The sequence below is a fragment of the Anomaloglossus baeobatrachus genome, chromosome 3 (genome assembly GCF_048569485.1).
Source record: "Anomaloglossus baeobatrachus isolate aAnoBae1 chromosome 3, aAnoBae1.hap1, whole genome shotgun sequence".
Taxonomy (NCBI): Eukaryota; Metazoa; Chordata; class Amphibia; order Anura; family Aromobatidae; genus Anomaloglossus; species Anomaloglossus baeobatrachus.
Genome location: NC_134355.1, coordinates 596164612 through 596178622, shown reverse-complemented (window position 1 = coordinate 596178622; position 14011 = coordinate 596164612). Strand labels below are relative to the sequence as shown.

General features: G+C 46.2%; 1 protein-coding gene across 3 annotated transcripts in view; it reads left to right on the top strand.

The window, feature by feature from the left end:
• The window catches only part of PPP2R3A (protein phosphatase 2 regulatory subunit B''alpha), a 312931-nt gene that overhangs the window by 248228 nt on the left and 50692 nt on the right, over positions 1 to 14011 (top strand). Inside the window, exon 1 of one of the 3 annotated variants that reach the window (XM_075341039.1) lies at positions 11163 to 11611. The exons of the other annotated variants lie outside the window; for them this stretch is intronic. Within the exon in view, the coding sequence (XP_075197154.1) occupies positions 11480 to 11611 (132 nt within the window). The 5' untranslated portion in view covers positions 11163 to 11479. Of the gene's footprint in view, positions 1 to 11162; positions 11612 to 14011 lie in introns of those variants that run through there. 3 annotated transcript variants of the gene reach the window in all.

The window sequence follows — 14011 nt, the reverse complement described above, 5'->3', positions numbered from 1 at the left end:
ACCAACCATTGTCTCCAAGACACTGATCCCGGAGAGTTGACTGTTTTCCTTAATTTTAAATCTCCTGTTTAAGAAGAGCCCAGGAGATCTTAGCAGGCGAGGACGGGGCCAGGTCAGTATGCTTTGATCTTTAAGGCCTTTACTGGCAGCCAAGAAGTGGAGACTTCAATCCTGCGATGGAGCATTGTTCTGTATAAAAATGATTTCTGTTGAAAAATGAAGGCCTTTTCAGTAGATTTGCGCCCACGTTAAACCTGAAAAGATCCAACTAGGTTATCTTTAATAACAGCCCCATATCAGTTTTATTACTTTCGATATATTTTATGCAACCCTCTTGACTATTTACAGAACCTTCAAACGTTTTGGTGCAATCACACTCCAATACATTAGCAATTTCAAGAGTGCTGCATTTTTCAGTGAGTAAATGTATTTTTTTTTTTTTTTTTGGTGCACTGTTCTGGGATAAGAACAAGCTGCCTAATAATTCTACACACCTTTATCAAGGTTGTTATATCCTTACACCGCCCCCCCTTCATACAAATACACATCTGATCTGCTTCACCCAATAACCATCCAAGTTTATAAAGCTTGGAGTTGAAAATCCGCATTAGGCCTCTGTAGCGCCCCTGAGCCACTCAGGGCACTAATAGGCACTGCATCCTCACCAGCCTACCCCCAGGGACCTGGAACACCAGTGCCAGCAACACCCACACACACCAAAATCTCAGTTTCCACACCACACCAGGGGTAATTGGCTAGTACAACACAAGGGGATGGCCACCTAGAGGGCAGAGCCAGACCAGGGGACTAGACAGCCTGGTGGGAGGGGACAGTAGAGACAAGTAGTAGAGAGGGAAGTGTAAAGATGTGCCTAGTAGAAGAGAGTGGTCGCCAGGGCAGGTACACCAGAGTACCGCTGGGACCAGAACACGCACAGGGCCCTAGATCAGACGTCAGTTTCATACGGCCTGGCAATTACCTGCACAGTGAGGAGACCTTCACGGACCTCACTGACCACAGATCCGGGGCCACCAACAGTAAAGCAAGGATCAGGGTTTGGGACACAGACCAGCCCTACAGGGTCCACACTGCCTGCCGTACGGACAAGGAGACTGCCACAAAAAGGGACAGTCGGGACCCAAACTGCTCCACGCTACGGGGACCCAACCACACTGAGGGTGCCGGGGACAGAGCAACCGAGTAATTATCTGGCACTGGAACTACAGGGATCTGAACCAGCCTTCTGAGGGTCAAGAGTGAGTAGAGACTGTTAATTACAACTAGAGATGAGCGAACCGGTCCCGGTTCGGCTCGAGGTCGGTTCGCCGAACGGACGTCCCGTTCGAGTTCGGTTCGTCGAACGTTCGACGAACCGAACTCGAACCGCATAGGAAACAATTACGGGTATTCACAAACACAGAAAAACACCTAGAAAACACCCTCAAAGGTGTCCAAAAGGTGACAAACAACTCACAACACAACACAAACACATGGGAAAGTGACAAGGACATATACTCATGCGAAAACAAAAGAGCTGGACAAGGAAAAAGAGGAGGAGACACAAATATATGAGTATATGCAAGGAAACATCGATGCCATTACTGTGCAACTTGAGCCCTGCTCATTTTAGGCTTCCAATCTGGATAAATTGCCTGAGCTTGCCACGTACGCCTTGGGGATCTTGTCATGTCCTGCAGCCAGCGTTCTCTCGGAACCTGTCTTCAGTGCTGCTGGGGGTCTGCTGACAGATAAGCACACGTGTCTGTCCACTGACAATGTGGACATGGCTCTCAGAGGACTTTTCTTCCCCTGGCTCAGCCAGGGGAGGCGAAAGGCACGCGTATTTTTGAGAGTGCTTCATGCAAAGCATCTTTTTCTTTTTCAAAAGGGGGGTCAACTGATGCCAGTCAAGTGGGGTGTGTGTGGCCCAATTAGTGGCAACGAGGGAGACTGTGGTTGGAGTCCCCTCGCTGTGTTTCTAAAAGAACCAAGATGAACAAGTCATGGCTCTCAGAGGACTTTTCTTCCCCTGGCTCAGCCAGGGGACGGGAAAGGCACGCGTATTTTTGAGAGTGCTTCATGCAAAGCATCTTTTTCTTTTTCAAAAGGGGGGTCAACTGATGCCAGTCAAGTGGGGTGTGTGTGGCCCAATTAGTGGCAACGAGGGAGACTGTGGTTGGAGTCCCCTCGCTGTGTTTCTAAAAGAACCAAGATGAACAAGTCATGGCTCTCAGAGGACTTTTCTTCCCCTGGTTCAGCCAGGGGACGGGAAAGGCACGCGTATTTTTGAGAGTGCTTCATGCAAAGCATCTTTTTCTTTTTCAAAAGGGGGGTCAACTGATGCCAGTCAAGTGGGGTGTGTGTGGCCCAATTAGTGGCAACGAGGGAGACTGTGGTTGGAGTCCCCTCGCTGTATTTTACATGATTTTCGAAGGGCATGACATGCCTAAGAGGTTGAGTTTCATCATCTGCAACTTGTTGGCAACAGAAAGGCTGCCTTTACACCCTTTTGAGACCGAGGATTTTCGAGACCTTATGCCCATTGCAGTGCCCCAAGAGCCGATGGCCAGTCGTCACTCCTTCTCCAAGAAAGGCGTGCCCGCGCTACCACAGTAGGTCGCACACAACCTCACCGATTCCTTGAGAAACGGTGTGTGACAGGGTGCATTTCACCAGATACTTGGACCAGTAAGCATGGACAGGGGAGTTACATGTTGCTGACTGGGCACTGGGTAACTATGGTGAGAGATGGAGAAGGGTTTGCTGTACAAGTCTTGCCATCCCCACGACTTGTGTGTCAATCCTTCCTCTGTATGTACAAGTTCCTCCACTGCTTCTGCCTCCTCAACCTCGTGTGGGTCCTCCACCTCGGCCCAAACCCTGTGTGGTCAGTCCACCCTTCCTTGTAACTGCGCGCAAGGAATCCCACACACCTCCTTACTATGCTGGCAGCACAGCTCAAGGCCATCAGGCGGTCAAATGTTTACTTTGAAATGTAGGGGAAATGTGAGACACCGCTGAGGAATTGTGGACGGTTAGCTCTGGAGAGTGAGACCGAGTTTCATCAATGGTTGTCTCCACTCAACCAGCAGCCAGGGAAGGTCGGGTGCGACAATGATGTAAACCAGTCTGCGACCCTTCTTCAGGGCAATGTGGAACACGTGCCTTGTATGGCTCACGTGTTGAACCTGGTTGTCCTGCAATTTTTAAAACACTATCCCGGCCTACATGGCCTTCTGACCAGGGCACGGTGTAACGCCTGCCTGGATCGACACACTCAGATGGGCTGTAAAGGATAGGCTAGAGGCAAGCCACTCACCAAGCTGGACACCCAGAACCCTGAAACCCTTTAACCCCTATACAGTGATTTGGAATTACACAGGGCCCAAGTTGATCAATACCTGTGGAAGGCTGCAGTTCCAGAGACTAGTAGTCATGCAGGGTCAAAAACATTAATTGAGGAAGAGGAACAGAATGGGATGGCCAGGACTTAATCAGAAAACAAGCAGAGGTGAAATGCGGATCGGCCAACGAGGTACATAAACAGCAAGCAGGAAAAGTAGTCAGGTAACAAGCACACAAAATCATAAAACTGAACTGGGGGTAAAAGTAACCAGAGGTTCATAGCTATGTCTGGTAGTGGTCTGCAGACAGGATGGGCATAAAAAAGGGTGTGGTGTCTTCCCATTGGTTGTAGCTGAATGATGGTACTTCATCTGTGAGATACCTACTAGCTACATTCAGCCAGAGATTCTGCATCTGTCAAGGTAATGCAGCCCAGTGGGTGAGCATAACCTGCGTCCACCTGCGCCGCTGGCATCGACTCCTCTCCCATCATCAGCACTATGCATGAAAGGAACACGTTGTCACCTGGCGACCGGAGTACAAATTGACGGAGCGGACTCCGTTGGTGACTTAACAGCCGTGTGCGGCAATGATGCAAACCTGGCTGCGGGCCATCATCAGGGCAATGTGAGACACGTGCCTTGTATGGCTCACGTGTTGAACCTAATTCTCCAGCAATTTTTAAAACACCATCCCGGCCTACATGGCCTTGTGCAGCGGGCACGCTCGCTATGTGCTCACTTCCATCGTGCGCACACAGCAGCTCAACAACTTTCATCGCTACAGAAGTCTTTAGGTCTGGTGGTTAAACGCCTGAAATGCGATGTGCCGACACGCAGGAATTCGAATCTGCACATGTTGCAGCGTGTGTGGCAGCACCGCCGAACCCTGCTGCAATACGTTATGACATATAGCCTGGGATAACTTGATCCAGAGGTGGTGCAGATCACGCTGCTGGAGTGGTGTCAGATCAAGGACCTATGCACCCTTCTACACAGTTTACAAATGTCGACGAAGATGTTTAGCACTGGCAATGCCATTCTCAGCGTGACAATTCTGGTCATCTACATGATGGAGCACACTGTAATTATTATTCGGAGTCAGGTGTTGGGACAAGAGGAAGGGGAGGAAGTACAGGAGGAGTCATATGCGGAAGGGATAACAAGATCTACGAGGTCCAGATGGTCAGCGGCACCTAGGCGGCAGTCTTGGTGAGGGAGAGGCATAACTAGCGTCCTATTTGGAACCGCAACTTCAATGATGACCTCATGGCTGCCATGACCCAAACACCTCACCAGTCATCGTCTGACCATCAATAATGCGGTGACAAGTCATAGGGGCGGGCCTCTGCAAGCCATTTGGAAGTGGCCTGGCCACATCGTCAGGACACCTGATGACCTGTGGTCTATATGGGGCCCCCACATCAGGGGCAGGGCCAAAGAGTTCATTACCGAACCTAGTCTCTGATGCAGTAAGTGCCTGAGCATGCTCAGTAGCATGAAATACAGTCTCTGAAAAAAACTATCAGCTTTAGCATGGTGTCTAGGCACAAAACAGGACTTAGACCCGGCACGGAATGCAAGTACCTGTGCAAAGAGGCTTTTCGCACTGAGTGTGGGAGCATGCGCTGTATCCCGAAATGAAGACTTAGCCTCAGCAATGGCACAGTCAGCATACTCACTAGGCGAAACACTGTAGTTAGGCTGCGACTGGGGTAAATCGGCACACGCATGCGCACTAGCTGCCTCTCCACACTTAGACGTGGAGGAGAAAGTAGCCAGCTGGACAACCCTTGCACAGCCCTAAATGGCAGCTGACGCCTGGGCGCAAATGAAACCGCAGCAGGCTTCAGGTTACAGGTTTTGTAACAACAAATACCATCCAAAAGAACAGGTGTACTTCTTCCCATGGATAATCTTATATGATCCTTTTTTTTCACGGACACAACCATCGCTAACAAATGTAGATGAGGCCAAAACAGCAGCTGCTTCAATGGATCTCAAGTGCTCCATAAAGTGGCCTCTCCTCCACCCCAATTTCAAGATCCCAAATACTCCATTCCTCTGTGGTGTCAATCCAATCGCACTTGCTTCCTAACAGCTCTCAAGTTTCCACCAGCCCTGCTGAGTATGGGGTAACAGAGATGGTTGAGTTTGCATAGCTGTTCAGTCGCACTATAGCCTGGGAATCAGAGGTCTGCTCCAAAGCTGCAATGAGTACAGACAAGGAAGTTATTATTTTTATTATTATTGATTTATAGAGCACCATTGATTCCATGGTGCTGTACATGAGAAGGGGGTTACATACAGAATACATATACAAGTAACTATAGACAGACTGGTACAGAGGGAAGAGGGCCCTGCCCTTGCGGGATTACATTCTAAAGGATTTTTGGGAGGAGACAGTAGGAGTGGTGTAGGTTGAGCGTCAAGTACGTATGGTGGTGGTGTCATTGAAGGTTATAGTCATTTCTGAACAGATGAGTTTTCAGATTCAGTTTGAAGCTTGCGGGTGTAGCAGATAATCTGACGTGTTGAGGTAGCGAGTTCCATGAGACAGGGGAAATGATCTGCGCAGATGGCCAGAAGCTTTGTGAGTGGGATCCAGGCCCCGATGAAGAAGGTGCTGAGCCTAATCTACACCCTCATTTCCAAAAAGTAAATCCTCCTGGTGGAGACAATGGGGAACATGATGAGGAGCACAGATACCTGATTGGAATGACAACTTTACTATTCGGTCAGGGCAGGAAGAGGTTGTCTCGGGGGACTCAGGACGAGGGGAATGAAAACACACAGGGTTATTGATGAGGTTGGAGACCACACATACTGTCAAACCAAAGTCAGCCAGTCGATGAGGTCAGCAGAGGAGGTGGAGGAGGATGCTACTGACGACGAGGTTACGTTGCGTCTTCCTGGCCAGAGACAAGTACTGGAAGCACGTCAACAACTGAATCCTGGACCACAACTTTGACTCTGAGCAGAAGTCGTGTTGGCTATGCAGGTCGCATGGGCTGTAAGCCTTGCCTAGCCTGGGAATTTTTGTACATCGCAAAGGATCACCCAAGTCATGGAATCTGTAAGATTTGTCAACAATCTGTAAGTAGAAGGCAAAAACTCACACCTTTTGAGTAGTTCCTCCATGAAGTGTCACATGGATATGAATTGATAGCGTGAAGGTGTATTGCTCAGCTTTAGCCACTGTCAATGCAACATGCTTATTTGCCATTGCATGCATTGTTGCAGACTACACACAAGGGGCTGCTGTTATTTTGGATCTGCCTTTGTTTGGTCACTATAGCAATATCAAATTGCTCTTCGGGTGTGGACTTGGAGATGCTGTCTATGAACAGAAGGAAAAGCTAAAGGTGTGTGTTACAGCAAGGAGCCACCGCGAAAACACTTCGTTCAATTGTGAGGGGAGTCATGTTGTACTTTGATGATGAGCCCCGTAATGCCAGTGAGCAGCATCCTGTGCCACAGACCAACATTCTTACAGTGCTGTCTATACTGTTTACCGTGAGAGGAGCGTAAAGTCTGTATTTCTGGCAACTGGACATCACAGTACCCGGGTACGGTAGGCTGTGCCCAGACAATAATGCGGGCACGCAACACTTTGTTTTATTAGCAAAACACATCTGTTCTGGGTAGGCCGACAATATAGACAATAAGACTTGCTGCCTCTGCACTGTCAAATTGTAACGTACAGTTTAAATCATAGAGGGACAGCAACACATGTTTGCATTGACTGTTGCTTTTCAAGATTTCCATGACTGTGTTGCAGAGCTGTGTGGTTTGCATTCACACTGTTATCATCTGCATTATCTGTGAGGCTTCAGCTAACAAGGGTATTCAGGGGGGGTAATGTGTTTTGTCTATGTTTAGGTAGATAACTTTGAAGCTCTTGTGATGCGCCACTGGTAAGTCGTGTTCGCACACACACACACACACACACACACACACACACACACACACACACACACACACACACACACACACACACACACACACACACACACACAATTACTGCTACACAGAGGGATTAGCAGGTAGTAGGCAACAGAATAGATTGTTCAATTATTTAAATTGTATGCATGGTTCTTATTGTTTGTTTTGGTAAAGTTAAACAATCATTTATCAACCCAACTGCCTAGAGTCCTTTTCCTTTTGCCTGGTTTTGCTGCATACTGGGGAGCCCACCCTGTACACGACTTAAAATGAAGCATAAGTCGCAATGTGAATTTCACTGTGCTACAATGCGGCCTAGCGTGCCTGTGCAACCACCGCCTGCCCCATCAAGTGCATCTGCGTGCTCTTCATCCTCTGTGACTGTGGGGACAGCAGTCACACATGGTTTTTCACACTGAACTTCCACTCCTTTACCCGCAACAGGGAGTGTGATTGGCAGGTCATCACTTGTTTTGGGAAGTGGAAACAGAAGGTATTGTTGAGCTGTCAGACATCGAGAGAACCATCATTGGATGCAGGCTACATTATATCCACACATGCACCTTCGTCACAGATTGGCTGGACTACCTGCAGTTAATAATTGCATTCCAGAAATGGAAAGGAGTGTAGAATGCACATGTGTTGTACCTTGCTTGGCAGCAAAGGAACACTAACTTAGTATTCCAGACAATTTTAGGATGGCAGAAAAAGAGTCAGCTCTTTGGGCAAATTAAATAGCGTGGCAAAAGTGGACAGATGGGTACAGTGGCCGTGTTCTGTGGGTACCAGGACAGTAAAGGAAGCCTCACTTTCTATCCCTCCTAATGATCAAATGCAGCAAGGAATTCCCTGAGTTTGCTATAAAATTAGCATAGCAAAATGTGCATGAGGGTAGAATGCAGAGGTGCTTGGGATTGCTTGGCACAAGATGCACAATAAAGGAGTCCAACAGCCACTTTTTGTATGCCACTAAGTTGCAGTATTTTTTGCTATCATTATAGCTTATTAAAAACAGAGCAGGAGGGTGTCATGCACAGGTGCTAGAAATAGCTTGGCACCAGTGGGGCACTAATGAAATACAACAGCCCCTTCTTGTATGCCACTGTTTACTCAATTTTTGGTATTATAACGTCTTAGTAAGTAACAATGAGTTTGAGTGTGCAATGCAGGCAGAGGTGCTGCAAATATCTTTGCACTAGTGGGGCAATACAGAAGTCCAATAGCCACGTTTAGGATGCCACTAAGTTCACTCAGTGTTTGCTAGTATAATGGCTTAGTAACAATGAGTTGGAGTGTGCAAAGGGCAGGAGGGTACAGTGGCAGGTTTGTGGGTCTCTGGGTAGAGGAAAGGAAGCCTGCCTTTCTATCCCTCCTAATGGGGAAATGCAGCGAGGAAATCCCTGACCTTAGCTACACAGACGCTGTCATCTTGTGTAGCTGTTAAACTCTGTTTTCAGGACCTGTCACCTATGGCTCTGACCCTGCCGGTATGAGCCCTTAAAAGGACTGATAGAAAGTGCTATCCCTAAGCTGTACAGCGCTGTGTATGGAGCGTAATACAGCTGTATCGGCGATAGGAGCTGCGCCAGTGATGTCTGACACCAAGGACGCAGAAGGCAGATAATGGCGTGCTGGAGGAAAATGTCCGTTTTTATAATGCAGGGACATGTGACATGGACATCCTATCACACATGCCGTTGCTTCTCTGGCTAAAAGTCCACTTAGCTGTGTGTGTGTCTGGGATTGGCTGACATGCTGGCCCGCCCCACTACACGCGCGCGCTTAGGGAAGGAAGACAAGGAAAAAAAAAAAAAAAATGGCGATCGCCATTATCCAAACAGCAGTGATCTGAATGCGCTGTTCCCGCACACTATACACTGAAATGTCATAATAGTGTGAGTCACAGAGTGACTTACACTATTACCGCGGAAAGCCAGCTAGGAATTAGCTGGTTTTTTTGCTGCTAGAACCGTTCTCGAACGTATCTAGAACTATCGAGCTTTTGCAAAAAGCTCGAGTTCTAGTTCGATCTAGAACAGCCCCCAAAATCACTCGAGCCTCGAACTGGAGAACCGCGCTCAACTCTAATTACAACCCACGGTGTGGCCTCCCTTATTAACGGTGAAAGTCTCCATCATACATCTCCCCGGGCTCAGCCCTACCTACGGAGGGCCTACCACCATAGCTGACATTACCACCAGCCCCAGGGGTAACCAACTCAGCAGCGGCGGTTCCCCCATATTAACCACAACCCGCAGGTGGCGTCACACCAATTACTTTAATCTCCCCTGTAAATACTCCCCATTAAAAAGCACCCAGGGCACGGGACCGGGCAACGGCCACCAAAGTGACATTCCCCAGTTTTATACCGCCCGAGACCGAGTACCCCATTACCTGGGCGACACACCTCATTCACATATGCGTGTTTCATCAGTATTTATATACCAAAACCAGAAGTGCCTCCAAACACAGAGCAAGGGGTCAGTCTTTCCATGATGGTTTTTCTCGGAGTTCTGCTCCTGGCTTTTGCAAACTAACACTGATGCAAAAAGAGATGATGTGGTGAAAATACTCACTTGCCTAATAATTGCTCACAGTGCACAAACTCCATGCAGATGTAGTTCCTGGTCTGGTTAAACCCAGGATCTGTAAGGCAACTGGGCCACAGTGCTGCCCATTATGCTGATCATATGAGCAGGTGCCTATACATCTGGCTATAGAGATGAGATTCTGTTTGGCGGCAGTCCAGATCTGTTAACAACCCCTTGTTTGTTGACAGGCAGATTCCTTGTGCATCATTCATTATCCACTCGTCATTAAAATAATAGATATGTCCGATCAACCATTGTTATATCTTTGTCCTTCCTTAGAGGATGTCCTCATGTAAACAAAATGTCTCCTTATAGCCGTACCCAAAGATCAATGTGCATGGCTGAGTTCCTAAGACACAGAAAAGATCAGTTTACAGGATAAGAGGTGCCCTGTTGTTTTTCTTACCCATGCAAAATAAATTACACAAATTTACTTTGCTTAGTCTGCAAACAATGCTCCATGAGAAAAGGAGGGAGAGGCTTCTGCTGCAGACAGTTGTCTTACAGCCAGACATAAGAGAGAAAGCATTACTGATCTCATGAGACACACAAGAGTGAGGAGACGAAGTGTTCTGTTATTTTATTCCTCTTGCAAAATTTTGCAAATTTACTTTGCTTTTTCTGCAAACAATGTTCCATGGGAAGAATGGAGAGGCTTCTGCTGCAGACAGTTGTCTTACAGCCAGACACAAGAGAGGGAAAGCATTACTGAGCTCATGAGATGCACAAAAGACTGAATTCGGAGACTAGAAGTGTCCTGTTATTCCCATTGCAATATTATGCAAATTTTCTTTCACCAAGGAGCATTAATTTGTTGTATGCACCACTGCACTTCATCAATATACACCATTACCGCAGAGCTATATAAAACTATAGAACTAAATGCTATCATTGTTGGGTTGGGTATGGAAAATATGAAAGGGACTAGTTCAAATTGCATATATATTCCTTTGACTCGCTGGCTCACTTTGTGCCACTGATACCAAAGAGACTAGGTCACATTGCATATATGTTCTTTATATATGTTCCTTTGACTCGTCGGCTGCCTTTGTGCCACTGATACTATATTCCTGTGTATGACTGACCTTTCCATCCATTGAGGCTTATTAAGTAAACATAAGCAGGGAAGACTCTTTATATTAAGTATGTTGCTTCGGAGTGTCTAAGTTTAGCAACAGCCGGCAGCCGCTGGGTGCTTCCTTTCCCAGAATCCTTCCTCTGGGCTCCCACTCCCCCACTGCCCCCACCATCCCAGGCCAGCACTGGCTGTCTGTCACACAGCAGCACTATTCCGAGGTCATGTTTCTCAGCTGCTCAGTGTTAGGAGACTTCAGAAAAAGACAGTTTTGTTCTTGCTAAGAATTTTGGTTTTGTCAAGAGAAGACAAACACGGGGCTCCGTGGCGCCATGCAATGCTGGAGTCTGCGAGCAGAGCGTTGGCCTTAGATTGCAAGACCCGGGGACTCTCCTTGGTGTAAAGACTGAGCGAATCACAGCTTCTAAGATCCCTGAAACCTTGGCCCTTACTCCTTTTGAGCACACCCAGATTTTTATTTTTATTTTTTTGCTCAACGCAGTCTTGAGAGCTGGTTCTCCAAGATGATGATAAAGGACACGTCGTTAAGAAGGGACCCCGATTTAAGGGGGGAACTGGCCTTTCTGGCTAGAGGCTGTGACTTTGTGCTTCCATCTCGTTTCAAAAAAAGGATCAAGTCTTTCCAGCAAGCTCAGGTTTGGAAGTTACTTTCTTTGTAAGCTACAAGAGATGGTCTAGCTATTGGGTTTGGTAGGTTTTTGACCGGTGTGGATGGAGCGGGCACAAAGAGTGCAACAAGCGGTGTTTGGAGTTGTGTGTTTATCATTGGCGTCAATAATCAATGAAAGGGTTAAGGAGATAAAAATGGGATGTTTTATTATGAGTGGCGAATACTTGCTCCTTGTACAAGACCATATATCGAGCTAGTTGGTGAAGATTTGCTCACAGGTCAGGGTGGAGTTAGAAGTGATTGGAGGTGGAGTTGGGGAGGTTTCTCCGCCGAGGTCAGGAGGCCATAAGATGCTTTATTGTGTATGATGTAACATTGGTGGCTATCCGAAGGTTCTGCTGCAGGACATTTAAGGAATTTGTAGTCCCACCAGGTTTAGCTATTATCTAATAACCCTCCATGGCAGATTGGCACAAATTCTACGTTAACACCCTCAGGAGAATGCTGTTGGGTTTTTTTGGCATCCACTTTCCCTCCTCTTTGCCTTTTCCCATTGACATAGTTATATAAGGTCATTGTATCACATAATATGCAGAACAACTGGAAACCATTTGCAAGTGGGGTAAAATTGGGGGGAGCAATCAATTCCACCATTATCTGGGGTGTGTTCTTACAATGTTCAGTACTGGCCAATGCAGTTCTATTCATACCCCCCTCTGCCCAAAAAAAAAACCAAAACACTGAACACAAATGTTTTGTGTCACCGTATTCTGACAGCCATAACTTTAATTTTTCTTGACTAAGCTGTGGTCTTTATTGGTACCGATTTGTAGTACATGTGACTTTTCTTCATGTTTTTAACATCTTTTGTTGTCACATTTTCATGGGGAGGCAAAGTAAATGAAAAAATATCAATTTCTCCATTTTTGCTATTCTGAATACTATATTTTATTAGTTTGGACCGTTAAGGTATTATTTTGGGGGTTGTTTTTTTTGTTTTGGGTTGTGGGGGTTTTTTTTATTTTTTTTGGCGGGGTTTTTTGTTTAAAAGTGGGTGATCAGAACTTGCGTTTTTTATGTTTTAAATATTTTCTTAAAAAAAAAAGTTGTAAGCCGTTAAAAAAAATATATATATATATATTTTAAATTACGTGGTGCCAATATTCAAAAAGGGGACAAAAACTGAGCCGGGAAATTATAGGCCGGTAAGTTTAACCTCTACGGTTGGTAAAATCCTTGAGGGTTTCTTGAGAGATGCTATACTGGAGTATCTCAAGAAAAATAACCTTATGACAGAGTAGCAACATGGGTTTATGAGGGATCGATCCTGTCAAACTAATTTGATCAGCTTCTATGAAGAGGTAAGTTCAAGCCTGGACCAGGGAAATGCAGTGGATGTTGTGTATATGGACTTTTCAAAAGCTTTTGATACGGTGCCACACAAAAGGTTGGTACATAAAATGAGAATAATGGGGATAGGGGAAAATATGTGTAACTGGGTTAAAAACTGGCTCAGTGATAGGAAACAAAGGGTGGTTATTAATGGTACGTACTCGGACTGGGTCTCAGTTCATAGTGGGGTACCACAGGGGTCAGTATTGGGCCCGCTTCTTTTCAACATATTTATAAATGACCTTGTTGGGGGCATGCGGAGTAGAATTTCAATATTTGCAGATGATACTAAACTCTGCAGGGTAATCAATACAGAGGAGGATAATTTTATATTACAGGGAGATTTATGTAAATTGGAGGATTGGGCTGAGAAGTGGCAATTGAAGTTTAATGTAGATAAATGTAAGGTCATGCACTTGGGTAGAGGAAATAACATTTATGATTATGTACTTAATTGTAGAACACTGGGTAAAACAGACACAGAAAAAGACTTGGGTGTATGGGTGGATGGTAAACTTCACTTTAGTGGACAGTGTCAGGCAGCTGCTGCCAGGGCTAATAAAATAATGGGATGTATTAAAAGAGGTATAAGTGTTCATGAAAAAAATATAGTTCTACCTCTGTACAAGTCACTAGTGCGACCGCACTTAGAATACTGTGTACAATTCTGGTCACCGATATATAAGAAGGACATAGCTGAACTGGAGAGGGTGCAGAGAAGAGCCACCAAGATTATTCGAGGAATGGGTGGGCTGCAATACCAAGACAGGTTATTAAACTTGGGGTTATTTAGTCTGGAAAAACGAAGGCTTAGGGGGGATCTAATCACAATGTATAAATATATGAGGGGACAGTACAGAGACCTTTCCAAAGATCTTTTTACACCTAGGCCTGCGACTGGAACACGGGGGCATCCGCTACGTCTTGAGGAAAGAAGGTTTAATCATAATCACAGACGAGGATTCTTTACTGTACGAGCAGTGAGACTATGGAACTCTCTGCCGCATGATGTTGTAATGAGTGATTCACTACT